The sequence below is a fragment of the Suncus etruscus genome, chromosome 2 (assembly GCF_024139225.1).
Source record: "Suncus etruscus isolate mSunEtr1 chromosome 2, mSunEtr1.pri.cur, whole genome shotgun sequence".
Lineage (NCBI taxonomy): Eukaryota > Metazoa > Chordata > Mammalia > Eulipotyphla > Soricidae > Suncus > Suncus etruscus.
In genome coordinates, this window is record NC_064849.1 from 26,225,280 (window position 1) to 26,243,931 (window position 18,652).

Sequence of the window (18,652 nt, forward strand, 5' to 3'; positions counted from 1 at the left end):
TGATAATACCCATCAACAGTAGAGATGAGGGTCAGGAGGAGCAGTCCATTGTAGGAACCTTGCCACAGAAAGTGGTGAATGCAGTTAGGCTAATTAATGGTCCACTGTGACAGTGATAGTTGGAACTGATCTCTCTGTACAAGAACTCAGGGCCAAAAGTATATAAAGTGATATCCCTTCATTAGCAATAGTGCAAACCACAATGTTAAAAATGAAAGGAATGAGAGAAGTTGGGAGAAGGAGAAATAAAATGCTTGATCAAGAGGTAGGTGAAGAAGGGTGGATGGGAGAGAAACGGGATATTGATAGAGGGAAATGTGCATTGGTGAAGGGTGGTGTTCATTTTTGATCGAAACTCAAACCATGAACAATTTTGTAACTACAATGCTTAAATAAAGTAATTATATATTAAAAAAACAAACAGGTTATTCTGGGTGATGGATGCAGCAGGCATAGCTTCATGGTTGGGTCTTGGCCTGCCTCTCTCCTGAGATTGCCTTCTTTGTGTTGCGTCACTGGTATACCATAATTTTTCATGGCTTGGTTTACATCTCTTTCGAGAAGAGTGAGACTTTGGAGCTGGCTGGGTGTGAACAGGGAGACTGCATTTGAGGGTGTGGCTACAACTCTAGAACCAGTTTTTAATCAAGGGGAAAAATGTCTTAAATTGTTTTACTAAACATCTTAGTGGAATATGGAATTAAAAACCTTTAATCATTTAAATTCGTATGATACGAGGGAGATGTAGGCCAGCTGGATGGGTTAAGCATAGTCCTAGTTAGTAACTCCCCTAGGCATTGTCTGGAAATTCCAATTTTATTGTTTTGACTCTTGTGTGAATATTAAAATACTATAGCTTTCTGGGTAGGTTTTATAGTTGGTAGTATTTATAATGCCTCTATTGTAATACTTAAAGGATGTTGTCTTAGTATCCTTTTTTGATATCCATATAATTTATGCCTCATTTATGATTTTATATGTATTGTATATATTAATATAAAATACTAAATATAAATTTATATACTTTGTGATGGATCTGCTTGGGGGTTAAATATTGACCTGGTTTTGAGACTTCTAGAAAGGTTCTCAATTCTAGTCCATATCATGATTATGTGACACAGTCTAATTCAGTTTTAGCTGTTGATATATATGTATATGTGTTATCACCGAGATATTTAATTAGAATTGACTGGCAGGAATTTGCCTTAACTATTAAAATTTTGTGTCGATTTAAATTAATGATCAAAATTAAGGCATATTTTCAAGTATTGGGAGTATAATTTATTTTTAAATTATTTTATTTGAACATGGTTACAAGGTTGTTCATAATACAGCTGGGTTTTTCTTTTTTTCCACCACAATTGTATATATATTCCCTTCTCTCCCCCCACCTCTGGGGCAAACATTTTTCTTCTTTATAGCTCTCTCTTTCTTTTTTTTTTTTTCTTTTAGACACTCCTTTTTGTATTGTTGCTGAAGGAGTATCATGCCTATCATTCTATCTTCTTTCAGTACCTAGTTCTTGCCTAGAGTATAATGATCCCTTCTCTACTCTTAACTGCACTCCCCCACTATTTATGGCAAGCTTACATAGGTCCTCCTGGCCCTCATCTGTTGTCTTTGGATAGTAATATCATGGGAATATTATTATTGTCCTTCAATTCAGCTAAGAACTACTGGCTGAGAATTAAGTCTCTTTGTCATTCTCTAAAGATTTGGAAGCTTTTAGTCTTATACTCCTGTTAGATACTCTCCTATTAATCTCTGTTCCATCCTTTATCAGTAATTTTGTTGATTTGAGAGAGTGTTGCTTCTTGGATGGACTTGGAATCAGTGAACAGGGTTTATTTCAGTGTTGAAGAATAAAGCTTTTCTTTTTATTAAGTAATTTTACTTTATGGTAAGGGTTTGACGGAAGACTGGAAGAGCACTATGAATGAATGCTGTTGTATGCCAATTTGAATTATTGCAAAATATCACTGTATCACTCTTAGGATTTAGGTTACTTTATGTATAAAGGTTGTGCCATTATATCTTAGTTTATTTTATAATTAAAGCCTGATGTGACTTGAGAAACATAATATTGTGCAAGCTTTAATAAAATTTTATAATCAAAATTGGTCTTTAATTTTAGAATTCTGTGAATTATGTATATGGTCCATGTGTAGATTTCATCTAGTGGTTATCATAATGTAGATTATTTCCTCACTCTGATAATTGTTTATATTTGATTATATTTTTCTCTTTTGACTCATATCCTTCTCTCAATCCTAATACCTGATAAACACTGATATGTTCTTTCAGTGTATTTCTGATTTGTTTGGAATGTTGTATCATAGTTTAAATTCAGCATTTCTTTAAATTGTTGGTTAAATAGTTAAATAGTGTTAAATTAGTTCAAGTTCCTCTATGTTTTTTTAGTTTGTTCCTCTTTATTGCTGAGCCATACTCAGTGGTTCTGTATGACTATACCACTGTCCACTAGGTTCTATTTGATTTATTAGTTATGAATAGAATTGTTGTGAACATTTTTGTGTAGATTTTATGTGAATTTAACTTTTGACTTAAATGCCTAGGAATGGAATTGTTGGGTCATATGATAAATGTATATTTAATTTCACACAATATTGCTAAATGTTTCCTGTGGGGCTGTGCCATTTTGTATTTTCCCCAGCTATGAATGAAAGTTTCATTGCTCTAATCATTGATGATAATTGATATTATCAGTATACTTTATTTACTTTTGGTTTTTGGGCCACACCTGGTGACACTTGGGTTTAATCCTGGCTATGCGCTCAGAACTCACTCCTGCTTGAGGGGGACCATATGGGATGCTGGGGGATCAAACCGCGGTTTGTCTTAGGCTAATGCAGGTAAAGCAGGCACCTTGCCGCTTGCACCACCACTCCAACCCCTGTATTTTGTTTTAGTTAAAAGCAGTATGATGTGATGTTCAATTGTCATTTAATGAATTTTTAAGTGCAAAATTGCCTTTCTATATTCAAGACAGCTAGCCTTTTTTTGAGTTATTTACTAAGCTGACAAAGAGTTGATTTTGTTTTTAGTTGTTTGCTATTTTCTTCCAGAGTTTTTGGAACATTTTAACATAAAACAGTAGCTTTTAATTTCTGTAACGTTCAGTACATTTTCATTTGTTTTTGGTAATTTAATATTGGAAGTTCCTTAAGATTGCAAATGATATCTTTTATTACATCATTCTATTAACTCTTTGAATTTCTGTGGTGCATTGGAAATCATTATTTTCTTCAAGTTGTTTTTAAATGTAACTTCGTCCAACAATTTCTTACAATTTTATGGTATTCTTTGCCTTTTTGTTTTTCTTTTATGCTTTTGGCAATGTCACATTGGAAGTTGCTTAAAATTGTAAATGGCATCTTTCATTACATTTTGTTCTATTAACCCTTTTATTGAATTTTTTTGGTGCCTTGGAAATATTACTCATTTTGCATAAAAGTATTTGTGTCCTAAAAAAAAGTATTTGTGTCCTAATTCTGTCATTAAGCAACATAGATGACTATCATTTGAAATGGTGAACATATTTGTCTTGAAGTTCAAGGGCATTGCTTTGTGAACCAGAATAAATAACTTGATATAGACTAGTGATTTTTCTATGATAAATTTAATAGAATGATTGTAGTGATTCATTATTAAAGCTTTTTAATGACCTCTTTTATACTAATACAAAAGAGAAAGGCATTTTGAACCCTGATTTCTCCTATTTATTGGGAGAAAATGTTGTAATTCCTCTCAGTCTATAGTTTTTCATGTTTTTCTGCCAAATGTTTATCATTTTAGGTTTTTTGCTATTTGTATATCTAGGTACACAGGCTTAGTTTGTTTCTCAAAAAGAAAAAAAATTTAGTTGGGAGAGTCTTTCCCAACCTTCCCCCCAAAGTTGAACTACTACTACAGATTATCTGTGGTAAAGGATATTTTGAGATAGATGAGATAGATGGTGTCTGTTTAGTTAGGCTTAAGGTATTGAGGATTAACCTACATATAAAGGATTGGTATGCTGTGAGTAACTGTATAATTTAGCTGTCTTAAAGTGTTGTGGCAACTTATAAGACAAATAATGACTTTTTCATGGTAAAGATAAAACCAAAATCCAAATTCTTTTTTCTAACTTAAATAAAATCTTTTAATTAGACTGATTGAAGAAATACCAGTAGTAAAAGTTCTTATTAGAGAAGGTAGCAGTTTGCTTGTGTACTGTAGAAAGGAAGTCTGAATAATTTGATCAGGATTGTATTAGGAAGGCATTTTGCTTTACTCTCCAATAAAATTTTGATGTAGTAGGCAGAGCCTGAAAAGTTTTAACAAATTGAAGGTGGATTGTGTTGTTGAAGGGTGGAGATATTAGGGTCTTATTTTCAATTCTAGGCATAGGAGATAAACACAGAAGGTTGGAATCTTTTTGCTGTGGAAGCTATATTTTAGTACCGTATTTGCCGGCGTATAAGACGACCCCCTAATTTTGCAGTTAAAACATAGGTGTAGGCCTATATTTGCTGTATCAGACAGAACGTTCCTGTGCTGCAACTGTATGTATCACAGTGAGCCAATCACAACAAGCAAAGGTTCAAAGGTTATAATAGACTTTCTCTCTGACTCTGGCCAATCTCAGCAGGCTTTTTACAGTGTAGATTCCGGTACAGAACACTGTCTAATTTGCATGCATAAAAAGCCTGCTTGGATTGGCTGAGTTAGAGAGGCAGTCCAAGCAGCCTTGCAGTGATTGGTGCAGGATCGAGTTGGAAAATTTGTTTTGTGGCAATATTCAGGCAATTTTCGTTTAGCGGCATATTGAAACATTTTTCGGGATATATTCGGCAGATAAGACGACCCCCGATTTTCGGTTGACTTTTTTTTTTTGTTTCAAAAGTCGTCTTATATGCCGGAGTAAAAGAGCAAACTTGTAATTTTATAGTGTGATAGGGATGAGAACTATGGAGAAAAATATTAGGAGTGGAGATAGTTTGTGGTTTGTAAGACAGTGTGAGAGAAGGCTTCTCTTTGTGGAGGTGCAACTTAAGCTTGACTGTTTAGGTGAAGAAATCAAAGAAGAAATGGCACAGCATATTTGGTACCCACTGAGTGCCAGGTGCAACCTTGAGTGAGTCTTTAAAGCAGTCAAAGTGGATGTGATTTCACAAATAAGAACAAAGGTTAAATTATTTACCTTGGTCATACAGAGTATTAGGATGCTAGAGTTTGAGCCCAATTAGTCTGATTCCTAAATCACTGTTCTTAGTCATTCTTTAAACATGGGGAAGGATTAAAAAATAAGAAATTTAGTTGGAGCAATACCAGTTTAATATAGTTAATTGTAAGTAAGGATTTCATTCTGTGTCCCTTAAGTTACTGAAAAGTTGAAAAATGCCCAGGAAGTAAGTTGTTTTTATGTTTCTGAAAGTTGTGAGGTGATTCTGGTCTACATTTAACACATTTGATAGTTATCTGTTTCTAAGTAATACTTTAGCTTAAAATATTTCGACTGGCCTATAACATTTTTTGATTTAAAATAGTGCTGAATGGCATTATTTACTGAACAGATATGTGTGTATGTATACAAGCATGTATTGTACATGTATGCTTATAAACAAACTGATGAGCTCTTCTATTAATAGGTGCGGGAAGATGTACTAAATTCATTGAATAACAACTTCCTTCAAACGCTAAATCAAGCTTGGAATGATCATCAAACAGCTATGGTGATGATTAGAGACATACTAATGTATATGGTAAGTGTTGTTACTTCATTGTTCTTTGGGGGGGGACTTCCCAGGATCACTGTAGTGGGGTGAAAGTAGGAGAGGGATGGAGTTGCTGTCATATGTAGATAGCAAACACATGTTTTCATTGCCTCTCAGCCAGACACAGCAGTTCAGTGGAGGATTTTGTGCTACTCTGACTGGGAACACCAGGGATTACTTGGGTTACTATGGTGCTGTTTAGGGCTTCCCTTAGTGATGCTGCAAGGATCTAACCATTGTTATCTGCTTATGTCTTTAACTATTGGACCATCTCTCTGATAATATTTTGTTGTTTCTAAAGGTTAGAACTCAGTTGTTCTCTTATACTGAATAGAGTAGAAGCAAAAGAAAAAATAACTTTTCTCGGATTCTAGCACTTAAGCTTCAAAATGAGAAGTATTGAAGAGGCTTTTTAATATCTTGTTGGATAAAAGTGGTTAAATGATAGTATTAGAGATGAAATTAGATAATTTGTTAAAGTCTGGTGGTTTTATGTAATTGGTAACATGTTATTTTAATATATTTTATGTAATTGGTAACGTTATTTTAATATAAATGCTATTGTAATAATAGCTACCATCTTTTTCTCCTAGTAATAAATTTTCTGTATGTATATTTTTTATATCTACACATGTACACATACATTTTTTAATCTTACTATTTTTTGTCAAGAACAGTTTGGAAAATATTGACTTGAACTAAGCTGTCAGTAGCTTTTCATAATAGTATATTGTAAGATGAACCTAAGTCTGAGAACTTAATCAAAATTGGGACTTAGATGTCATTTTCTTTTCACTTTTTTTTTTCACATTCAGCCTTATGTAATATAGTGGTTGAGCTTATTCTAATTCTTTCACTTAATTAAATAAAGTAGTGCTCTGAAAGAATTTCCAATCAACCAAGTGTTTTTTTATGTTGATGGAATTTACTCAAGCTTATTATTTCTGGTTTGTTAAGACTTAGTGACAAGGACATCAGGGAGATGTGATTTTAGTTTCTTAGGGATTTGATCAGAAGTATTTATAGACTAGCAAATGATGAAAACTGGTTCATAGAACTAAGTTACCAAGCAAGGGCTGTGGTCGTTAAAAAGGAGAACCCTGAGACAGTGTTATAGGGAAGTGGACATTTTAGTGGAAGGTGTGGTATTGGAGCATTCATTGTATGCAATGTTCCTATCACTAATGGTACTGTGCATCATGGTTCTTCAAAGAAAAAGATCTTTAATAAATTATTTTTTAAAATATGATGAATATCCATGTCAAGTCTCATTGTTGTTTTGTGTTGACATTTGAGGTAAATTTGCATGTGAAAATCTTGTATCTATATATAATAGGTATAATATAATAATATTGTATATAATATGATATGTTAATTGGCTGCTGTTCGCTTTTAAATTCTGGATTTGGTCTTTAAATTTCTGTATTGCTAAACCACTTGTCAAGTAATACTCATGGTCCATTATTGCTTATTAGTAGGGTTATTAATAGAAGTGTTTCAGATACACATACTTATTCATTTCTTTGGTCCTAAATGAAATTTTAAATCTTGGATCCTGGCTGTTATGTGACTTGTCAAGAAACAAATTAGTTCATTCGCTTAACTTTTTATGAGGAAATTATAAGCTTTTGTCTACAGTAGTCATGAGGCCTAAAGAAATTATCTATGTTAAGCTTGTTAGTGAAAATGAACTAGTATTGATATTTGTCTCATCATCCTCTTATCAAGTAAATGAGTTCATTTATTGCTGTCACATAAATTCAGTAACTCTTGTGTTCTTACTAGAGGAAACTCACAGAAGATTATGCCTCTTATTCGTCCACTCTTCTCAAACTGGAAACAAAGTTTGAGACTGCCCAGTTACCAACTCTTTCCGGTTAACTCATTTTACCACTTTCCAACTGTCTTTTCTCTTCAAGTCACTGGTTCTTCTGGTTCCTTTATTAATAATAAATGGTACTTGCCTTCTGCTTTTTAGAGAAACATAAAAGCTTCGGGTGGAAAGTTCACTCACTCTTGCTACTGAATCAGTAGCTTGTTTTTCCCCTACTTTTATGTTTTCCTTTTTCTCCATGCTGTTTCAGGGAGGGTCATGTCTTTTATCCCTGCTCCTATCTTGTCAGACTTGAGTAATTTTTGGTTCTAACTTTATTTATTTTTGGGGGGCATACCCAGTGATGCTCAGGGGTTACTCCTGGCTATGTGCTCAGAAATCGTTCCTGGTTTGGGGGACCATATGGGACACTGGGGGATCGAACCGTGGTTCATCCTATGTCAGCTGCATGCAAGGCAAACACCCTACCTCTGCACCATCACTCCAGCTCCGGTTCTGACTTAATAACTGTATGACACTCAAACATTAGACTTGTTCAGACTCCTCATATAAGAAAAATGAAAGTCCACTAAAATTTGTGTTTTGTTCCTCAGAGCTGCTCCCCTGGTATCTCCTTGCCATTTGCAGTTAATTTCCCTTGAGAAAATGTTTCATGGTGACAGCTTGTCCCTTTCACCTCTTTGTTAACTTCAGATATGTTCTTTTTTAAGTTTTAGGTGATCTGTTCTAGTCACCTAAGCTCTTATTGAATCACGATAATCTATACATCTCTGAAGCCAAAGCTTGTTCTTATTGCCCTTGATTATTTTCAGTATGATTTAACACAATTGACTATATTCTTCTGACATATCAGTTTCTTAATTTCTGTAATAGTCCTCCCTCGGTATGCCTACTACTTAGTTCTATTTGTGAATTTGTAAGATTTTTTTGTTTTACCAATTGGTACTCAACTGCTAACTCCTGATTCAGTGCTCAGGGAACTTTTCTGGAGGGACTCGGGGGGCTCTATGGGATGCTGGGGTTGCCACCTAGGTTGGCCTTATGCAAGGCAAGTTCCCTGTTGTGTTTGCCTACTATTTTGAGCTCTTTTTTCTCGACTGAATTCTTTTCAGATATTCTCTCAGGATTGCTCATTTATCACTAGAATGTGCCAAAATTATGTCTCTAGCTGAGATTCAGACTCATCCTACTCATTTGTCTAGTTGATGATTTTTCATTGATAGTTTTTATATGGGTATTTCCAAATGGATTCATAATCAACTAAGAGTTATCTCAGAAACCTGACAATTATTTTGGCTAGTTTCTTTTTCTCTCTCCTTGAACTGTTGAAAGAATCTCAGTTTCATCAGTTGCCTTTGTCTAAAAACACCTTTCTTTGTTGGAGTATTCACTAACTGGTCTTGATGTCACCTGGTTGTCTTCTTTATTCTTCATTTCATGTTGCTAGGTTATTGTAAAGCAAATGATCATATTATTGCCATACTGGAACCCTTATCGTCTTGGAATTCTCACATGTTTCCGGTAATGTTTAGAAAGTTTATCTATCCTTAAAACTCATAGCTTTAAATGCTTAAAAGCTGTCCTGGGCCAATACTCTTCTTTGAGCATTCTCACTGTTGCCCCCCAGTGTTGCTCTCATTGAATGCAGTATGGTATCATTTGCAACATTTGTCACAATAAATGTTAGCAACACCTATTGCTTCACTTCTCTATTTGAGTTTGCTGAGAACGGGAATCCCAATACCTAGCATGGCTCCTTGCCCAAAATAATTTTATCTTTATTGACCGAATTAATACATTATTTTTTAAAATGCCATTTTCAGAATAGTTTTGTGGGGCAGTTATAGTATAGTGATCAACCCAACTTTGATCTCTGGCATTCCTATGGTCCCCTTTGCCTGCCAAGAATGATCCCTGAGCACTGCTGCATGTGGCACAATAACCAAAAAAGAAAGAAAAAAGGAAAACTTTTTAAATTAAATAATTTATTTAGACACCATGATTACAACCATAATTGTAGTTGGGTTTCAGTCATAACAAGAACCCCCCCCCCCATCACCAATGCCCTATCATTTCCCTCCCCTACCCCCACCTGTATTCGATACAGGCTTTCTTATCTCCCTCACTCACTGATGTTATGATAGTTCTCAGTGTAGTTATTTCTCTAACTGCACTCATCACTCTTTGTGGTGAGCTTCATGTCGCGAGCCAGTCCTTCTGGCCCTCACTCTGGGAATTATTTCAATGTCTTTAATTTTTCTTAAAACCCATAGATGAGTGAGACTGTTCTCTCACTGTGTGTGTGTGTGTGTGTGTGTGTGTGTGTGTGTGTGTGTCCCTCCCTCTGACTAATCTTACTCAGCATAATAGATTCCATGTACATCCTTGTATAGGAAAATTTCATGACTTCATTTCTCCTGACGGCTGCATAATATTCCATTGTGTATATGTACCACAGTTTCTTTAGCCATTCATCTGTTGAAGGGCATCTTGGTGTTTCCAGAGGCTGGCTATTGTAAAAAGTACTTCAATGAATATTAGGTGTGAGGAAGGGATTTTTGTGTTCCTAGGGTATATCCCTAGGGGTGGTATAGCTGGATCAAATGGGAGCTCAATTTTCAGTTTTTTGAGTAATAAAGAAAACAACTTTTTTAAGGAATGCAAACCTGAGTCCTGAAGTTTATTTGGTAGTGTTAGCAATATGGCATGTATCTTGGGGGAATTGGAGGTGGTGTTTGTCCCATACCTTGCTATTCAGGATTTATTCCTCCTGGCTCAGTGCCCAAGGAATCACTTTGGCAGTGATTGGGAGACTGTATGCAGTGCTGGGAATTGAATTGAATCACCTGTATGCAAGGTAGGCATACGATCTTCTCTGATCCTTAAGTAATCTTCTGTATATTCAATCCTATATCTCATGCCCATGCCATGTATTCTGAAATTGCTTTTCACAACACGCCTGTAGGTGAGGGATGAGCAAAATAAAATTTCGGAAAATTCTATTTTCCTTCCCACTCACCTTTCGTAATTACACAGTTGCAGTGCATCATCCCAAGAAAAGGAACATGAAAATTCCATAAAGTTTTCTATTATCTCATTCACTGAAGAAAATGAAATTAGAGCTCTCAAAAAAATAAAATCACACTCTTTGCCTTCAGGAATAAGTTAGTCTTGATAAAAATACTCTTATGCTCCAGAAGGAAGAATATTTTCATTTTTTATATACATTATTCTTTTATTTACAAAATTAATGTAGGGCCTATACTTAGTGGTAATAGATTGATTGCCTCAGAAGCAGCAGGTAAGATCCTGCTGCCGAATATTAAAAATGTGTACATAAAATTAAAAATTAATGTAAAACTTACACACTTCCTTGTTAAAGTGTTTAGAACTGAACTGTGTAAAATAGTTGATAGATGCATGGAAACTTTTTTTTAATAACATATTACTTTATTTGAAATTTTTTTACCAGCTCTCCAGACTAATCAGAAATAACTTGAAGAAATGGGGTATACCTGAATTGTAAAGTTTGTATATCTTTGCGATGTGCTTTCATGATACCTAGAACTGATTTCTTTTGTAAACACTGTCTGTGTTGGAATTTTAGAGCTCAAACTTAGATGAGGAGGAAGAAAGATGCTTCACTGTTTATCCACTTACCACCCCCTCAGACTTTTACTTTATAACAAGGTGGTGTGTCTAAAATAATCACACTTGACACTCAGTGTAGAAGCTGTAAGACATGACTGATTCTTAAATGTGAACCACACAGGCTACATGTGAAGCAAGTCTTGGTTCAAAACTTGTCTTAGATAGATTTGCAGGACTCGTGTTTCCAAAGGGAAAAGGTTCATGGGGACCGGAGAGATAACAATAGCATGGAGGTAAGGCGTTTGCCTTGCATGCAGAAGGATGGTGGTTCGAATCCTGGCACCCCATATGGTCTCCCGAGCCTGCCAAGGAGCGATTTCTGAGAATAGAGCCAGGAGTAATCCCTGGATACTGCCTGGTGTGACCCAAACAAAACAAAACAAAACAAAACAAAACAAAACAAAACAAAACAAAACAAAAAAAGGGTTCATATCCCTAAGTTTGAGACTTTCAATAACTTATTTGGTTTTGAAGGCATTAGTGTCTGTATTCTCTACTTAAATCATTCTTTTTTTCTTCTGAAATCCTAAAAATAAATGCAGTGTCAAGGGAAAAAAAAAATCAACTTTTTGGATGACATTCTGTAGTCTGCCTCTGAACAATTAGAATAAACGTCAAAGGATATAAAAACCATCTTCTGCCTTAATATAGACCTAATAGAAGTGGTTAATTTAAAGTTTTCTGCATAAAGTTCTTGAGGAATTTAAGGTTTGTTTTGATTTGATTATTTCCGATCATTTTTACAAACAGCACAATATAGGTTATCCTTAAAGATTAGAGACTGGGACTGGAGAGATAGCACAGCGGGTGTTTGCCTTGCATGCAGCTGATGCAAGACTGACAGTGGTTCGAATTACAACATCCCGTATGGTTCCTGTGTCTGCCAGGAGTGATTTCTGTGTGCAGAGTCAAAAGTAACCTCTGAGTGCTGCCAGGTGTAGATTAGAGACTAAATTCAAAACTTGCCTGGGCTAATAGGGAGCCCAGACTTGGTGTTTCTTGGATCTGGAAAGTCATCAAGGATGGATAAAGAGATGAGATAGAAAAAATAGCATAACTTTTTGAAGAGGCCAAGGAACTCGAATGATGCTCTTAGTCTTAAGAAAGTAGGAACCAGAATCAACAGTTTACAGTTATGGAGCATGTGTATGTTTTTGTCTACTAGTTGAGGTTGACTATAGGTTCTTAAAATAAAACCCTTATTAATCTCTGGAGTAAATGTGGGTAAATTGTACAAAGTTGGTTTTGTTTGTTTGTTTGGGATTTGTGGTTTTGGATTTTGTGCTCAGGGGTTACTCATACTTCTGTGCTTAGAAATTGCTTCTGGCAGGCATTGAGCCATATGGGATACCGAGGATAAAACCCGGTCATCTTATTTCCACTCCTACCTGCTGTACTATCCTTTCCACCCAAAATTATACAAAGTTTAAGTGGAACCATTTCACTGATTTGTATTTTTTCCAAGATACTTAGAAATTTTAGAGATTATTATTCAAAATAAGAGACATCCACTGATAGCTTTTTTGTTTTACTGGGTGTAAGGAGAATATTGAAAATGGTTGGCATTGCAGTTTATTGAGAAGACAGGTAATTATCAAGATCCAAGAAATAAAAATTGTGAGTAGTTAAGAATTGGTATACCTAGAGGTCCAGTGAGAGAGTAATGGGTTTGTTTCGATAGGAAATCAGAAGATGAAGTTCTTTAGTGGTGTGATACTCATGTCTTCTTTATTTTTTTTTTTTAACTGATGTCTTCTAATGGTCAGGTTTGCCCATGTCAATGCGGGTGAGAGAAATCCTGATTATTTTATCTGAAAATTTAGACATCTGTAAACTCCTTGATTATTCTGTCCTGTGAACTGTTCTTGTATGTGTGAACTGATAAAATAACATGGAGTAGGCAAGTATTTAATCTTTATTTCTGCAGCCTGGCTTGAAGCAGGCTCTTTTTATTTGCTTGTAATGGAGTAAGCCAACTGTGCTCTGGCTTACTCATGACTCTACTTAGGGTTCACTCCTAGAATTCTTGGGGACCCACAATATACTGGTGTTTAAATCCCAATTGGTTGCATGCAAGGCAAGCCCTTTACCCTCTGTAATCTTCTGTATCCCCAATAGTACATGATTCTTGGTTTTATAAGGGAAACAAACCTTTTAACATACAGGACATTACTACTACTAATAGTATATAAGAATTTGGGAGAAAATTATTTAATAAGTTAGATACCTTCAGCTTTTGGTCTTCTTTGGTTTTAATTTACTTAAGTTATTTTTACTTCTGGTTTATTTGTAAGTCTCAGGGCTCAGTGGGACCATTTGGGAAGCAAGATCCCAAGCATGTAAGGCAAACTTACTACCTGCTGTACTATCACTCCAACCCCCTGCAGAATCACTCTTGTTTTACCTTTAATCCCACTCCAGCCCATTTTCCTGGCAGTCACCAGTTAGTTTTATCTGTGATCTTATTTTTGTTTGTTTGTTTGTTTGTTTGCTTTTTAGATATGTGAGACCATACAAGGTTTTTCTTAGCATAACACCCTCAGGTATTTTTGTAGTGACGTTAGTGATTAGATTTTGTCTTATCCCCTCCCTTCTTCGTATTCCTCTTCTTTTTCCCTTACTCCCTTATTCATTCTCCCCTCTGCCCTTTTCCCTTACTTTATTCATCCACATACGTATGATTTCTGAATCCATTCACATCCATAAATGTGCTTAGGTCCTCCTCAGCCCTGACCCCTCCCTGCCAGCTTCCCAGTATTTCCCTCCTACCTGCCAAGCCTGTTTCTTATTGAAGACTAGTTCTCTTTCTTTCACCCTGGGACAGTTATTCTCCTGCAGTATTTCTTTATATCCCACACTTGTAATTTTTTAAAATCTGGATCCGTGTACTGTCTACTGTAAGTAGTTCAGTGAACAGGGAAGATCATGTATCTCTTTTTTAGCACTTGTTGGATAAATAACCAGAAGCAGACTTTCCGAATCATATGCTAATTGTATTTTCATTGTTTTGAGGAATCTTTATACTGCTTTACATAGTACCCATACACATTGCCAGTTTTTTGATGACTTGTCTTTTTAATCCTAGTCATTCTTAGCTTTGTGAAGTAATCCCTCATTGTTATTCCGATTTCCATTCCCCTAATGATTTCATGATGTTGAGTAGTTTGTTTTTTTTTTTCCTGTACCTGTTGGCTATTTGTATAGTTAGAAATAATTCTATTTAGATCTTTTACTTTTTAGATTTGTCTGCTTTTGGAGTTATAGGAGGTTATATGTATTATATGTGTGTTATATATTAACCTCTTGCCTAATGCTATTTGCACATATTTTCTCCTATTCGGTAAGTCGCCTTTACATTTTGTTAATGTCCTTTGTGGTGAAGGTTTGGTTGCGTTTGTTCTGCATTTTTAATAAGACTTTGCTTCCATGGTTTTTGTTTTCAGGCCACCCCTATTGGTAATTAGGGCCTACTTCCAAGGAAGCCTTAAGGTCACTCCTGGAAATGTTTGGGGAACCATGCAGTGTCGGCATTGAAGGGGGTCTCCCACATGTGGGTCTTGTGCCTCTAGCCCAGTGCTTCTCAAATAGGGGAGCGTGTTTGACCTCGGCAAACACTGTCATCACAAGCTGAGCCCCGTGTTTATGTCTCTGTATGTCTCTGGAGCTGAGAGTTGCTGTGTCCTGCTTCAAACCCCGATTCAAAAAGCTATGCATTGCTCATTGTAGCCGTTAATCCAGACATGACCTCTGATTTAAAAATCAGCTCAAATTATTTTTATATATTTTTGTTTTGCAGGTTAAAGGTTTTTTTTAGTAAAGATACTATTTACAGTCGTGCGGGGGGGGGCGCGAAAAATTTCTCCCTGGGGGGGGGCATGACAAAATAATTGAGAAGTACTGCTCTAGCCCTTTGGTCCATCTCCTTGACTCTTGCTTGATTATAAGTGCTAAAATATTCACAATTGACTTTGGACTTGTCTGATTCTGCTTATGTTTTAGATTTTGTTACAAAGTAAATATAAATTTAGGGTTGTTTTACTTGTTGAACTGACTTAAGTAATTTTCTTTGTCTCTAGGAAGATTTCTTGACTAAGTTTGTTTGGCCTGCATCACTTAAATTTTTATTTTTATTTTCCTTTCGGGTAATGTTTGCAGAACAGATTTCATCGCATCCTTTCTCCCTCTCTGCCCCTATATTTAATGTATGTCACATGCCATCCTTTTTAAACCCCATCTATTTTTATTTATTTAAATTACATAATTTGTTTAATATAATTATATAAACATCTTAATATAATCTTAACCTGATTTTTCTGTTTGTCACATCTGTTCTTTATTCTTTCCATTTTTATTACCTCACCCCCTTTCTATAGGTATTTCATAGTGGTTCACTATTTTTAGAAATTACTTTGGTGATCACAGTATAGGTGTTTAGAGTATACATGTGTATTTTTAAAAAATAAACTACTTTCTGAATTGTATTAGAGACTTAGAATGTGTTGATTTGCTGAGTTTTAAATATTTGAACTGCAGCTGCAGTGTTGTTTGCAGGTGGGACAAGCTTAGTAATTTTACCAGTATTATTTATTGAAGATTATGGAGGCCTGAATTTTTTTTTAAAGTAAATTTGAGATTTTTGTGACTACCATTGGAGAGGGCACCATGATCTCTAGTTGTGGCTGGCTTCATGCTTTGTTCAGATTGGTCTTTTCAAGTATGGGCTACCCTAACATTTTGGAGGACTCTATCACTTCCAGTAACATTTGGATCACTGATGTGGGCCTGCTCATTCAGTGTTCAAGCCCAGCAGTAGTCGGTGGTCACCATGATCATGCCAGGACCCTAGGATGCTGGTAGGGAATGGTGAAGCATGTGGTGCTCAGATCAAACTAAGGGCCTTGTAGATATACTAACTAGGTGCTCCAACACTTGAGTCATACCCTTTACAAGTCTGGTTTTGTTGTTTTGTCTTTGCCTTTATTTCCAGAATATATCTACACGTATAGTATAAAAAGAAAGGCGGGAGGGGCACAGAAAAACACTTAGGTGTCCACTAAAAACCCAAGTCTTAACTAACTTACTGTCCATATATCAGTGTGTCTTGAGTTTCATTATCTTTCTGACACGTAAATCATTGATGTTTAGAGTGATATAAGTCAGTAGATAAGATGAAAACATTTTCTGAAATGGCATGTTTTTCCCCTTGAGACTTTGGCTTCTAAGTTCTAATTAGTTGCTCAAAGATGGGGCTTAGTGTTGGTATTTGGACCACACCCCATTGTGTTCAAGGCTTACTCTTAGCTCTGTGTTTAGAAGTAACTACTAGTGGTGCTTGGAGACTGCTGGGGACCAAACTATATAAATGTGCAAGGCAAGCACCTTGAACTTTGTACTATCTCTCTAGGCCCCATATTTGTTTTTTAAATATTGTATAATGCACACAAAATGCAGTAACATTTTAAGTGTAGTAAGTAAATTCAGAATATTGTTATACTAAGTACATTCATACTACTGAGCGTCCATTATCTGTCTGTACCCAGAACTAAAACTTCCAATGTGCAAAAATCTAAGACTTCTTACTCCCAAGGTAACTCCCATTATCCTGTCCCCGTGTTAACTACCAGTATATTTTCTGTCTTTCTGGGTTTGAAATATGGAAGTGGATTCCTACTTATTGTCCATTTTTGACCCAGGATTTATTCATGTTGGAGTGTGTGTCAGAATGTCCCCTCCTTTTTAAGACTTGGTGATATTCTGACTATTACGTATTATGTACCATGTTTTCTTATGCTTTTGATGTTAGTGAACATAGGTTGTTTCTATCTTTCAAATATTTTGGATAATACTACTGTGAATTTTTTTGTACAGATATTTTTTGGACTTTGTTTTTATACATACTCTATTTTTTTTTTTTCGGGCCATACCCTTTTGATGCTCAGGGGTTACTCCTGGCTATGCGCTCAGAAATTGCCCCTGGCTTGGGGGGACCATATGGGGCGCCGGGGGATCAAACCGTGGTCCTTTCCTTGGCTAGCGCTCGCAAGGCAGACACCTTACCTCTAGCGCCACCTCGCCGGCCCCACATACTCTATTTTTAATATTTAGAGTAACTGCCTTTCTTATAGTTGCTGCATCATTTTTCATTCTCACTAGGGTTCCAACTTCCCATCCATGCTAACACTTATTATTTTCTGGGATTTTTTTTTTTTTTGGTTTTCCTTATTTTTGATAGTTTTCTTGATAGGTATGAGATGTGGTACCTTATTATTTCCATTAAACTTTTATAATTCTTGTTTTCAAGGGAGTTGGGTTTTATTTTTTAGTGTTTTATTTCACTTTCATCATTAGGTAAAGTTTTAGAGTAGAGGCTCATCTCTCTGGGGAATGGCCGTGCTGGCCAGTGTCGGGGCCTTGTTGGCAGACAGATTAAAGTATTAAACTTAAAAAAGTTTTAGCGTAGAGAATAGAAATTGTATGAATAGGTACAATTTGCACAGTATGAAGAATCATAACTAGGGTATTGATTTGCCAAATATCCTAGGATATGATTATTAAAACAAATGGTAATTATTTTTAATAGAATTTTTTTATATTTTATTTAAACACCTTGATTACATACATGATTGTGTTTGGGTTTCAGTCATGTAAAGAACACCTCCCATCACCAGTGCAGCATTCCCATCACCAATATCCAAAATCTCCCCCCTCCCCACCCGACCCCCGCCTGTACTCTACACAGGCTTTCCATTTCCCTCATACATTCTCATTATTAGGACAGTTCAAAATGTAGTTATGTAGTTATTTCTCTAACTAAACTCATCACTCTTCCTGGTGAGCTTCCTGAGGTGAGCTGTAACTTCCAGCTCTTTTCTCTTTTGTGTCTGAAAATTATTATTGCAAGAATGTCTTTCATTTTTCTTTTCTTTCTTTCTTTTTTTTTTTTTTTTTTTTTGTTGTTTTTGGGCCACACCCGGCAGTGCTCAGGGGTCACTCCTGGCTGTCTGCTCAGAAATAGCTCCTGGCAGGCACAGGGGACCATATGGGACACTGGGATTCGAACCAACCACCTTTGGTCCTGGATCGGCTGCTTGTGAGGCAAACGCCGCTGTGCTATCTCTCCAGGCCCTTTCATTTTTCTTAAAACCCATAGATGAGTGAGACCATTCTGCGTTTTTCTCTCTCTCTGACTTATTTCACTCAGCATAATAGATTCCGTGTACATTCATGTATAGGAAAATTTCATGACTTCATCTCTCCTGACAGCTGCATAATATTCCATTGTGTATATGTACCACAGTTTCTTTAGCCATTCATCTGTTGAAGGGCATCTTGGTTGTTTCCAGAGTCTTGCTATGGTAAATAGTGCTGCAATGAATATAGGTGTAAGGAA

At 35.9% G+C, this 18,652-nt stretch overlaps 1 protein-coding gene across 1 annotated transcript in view; it reads left to right on the forward strand.

Annotated features, from left to right (window-relative positions):
- Positions 1-18,652, forward strand: part of CUL3 (cullin 3) — a 128,099-nt gene that overhangs the window by 61,479 nt on the left and 47,968 nt on the right. The window contains 1 exon segment of the mRNA XM_049768155.1: positions 5,652-5,765. Coding sequence (XP_049624112.1) covers positions 5,652-5,765 — 114 coding nt within the window.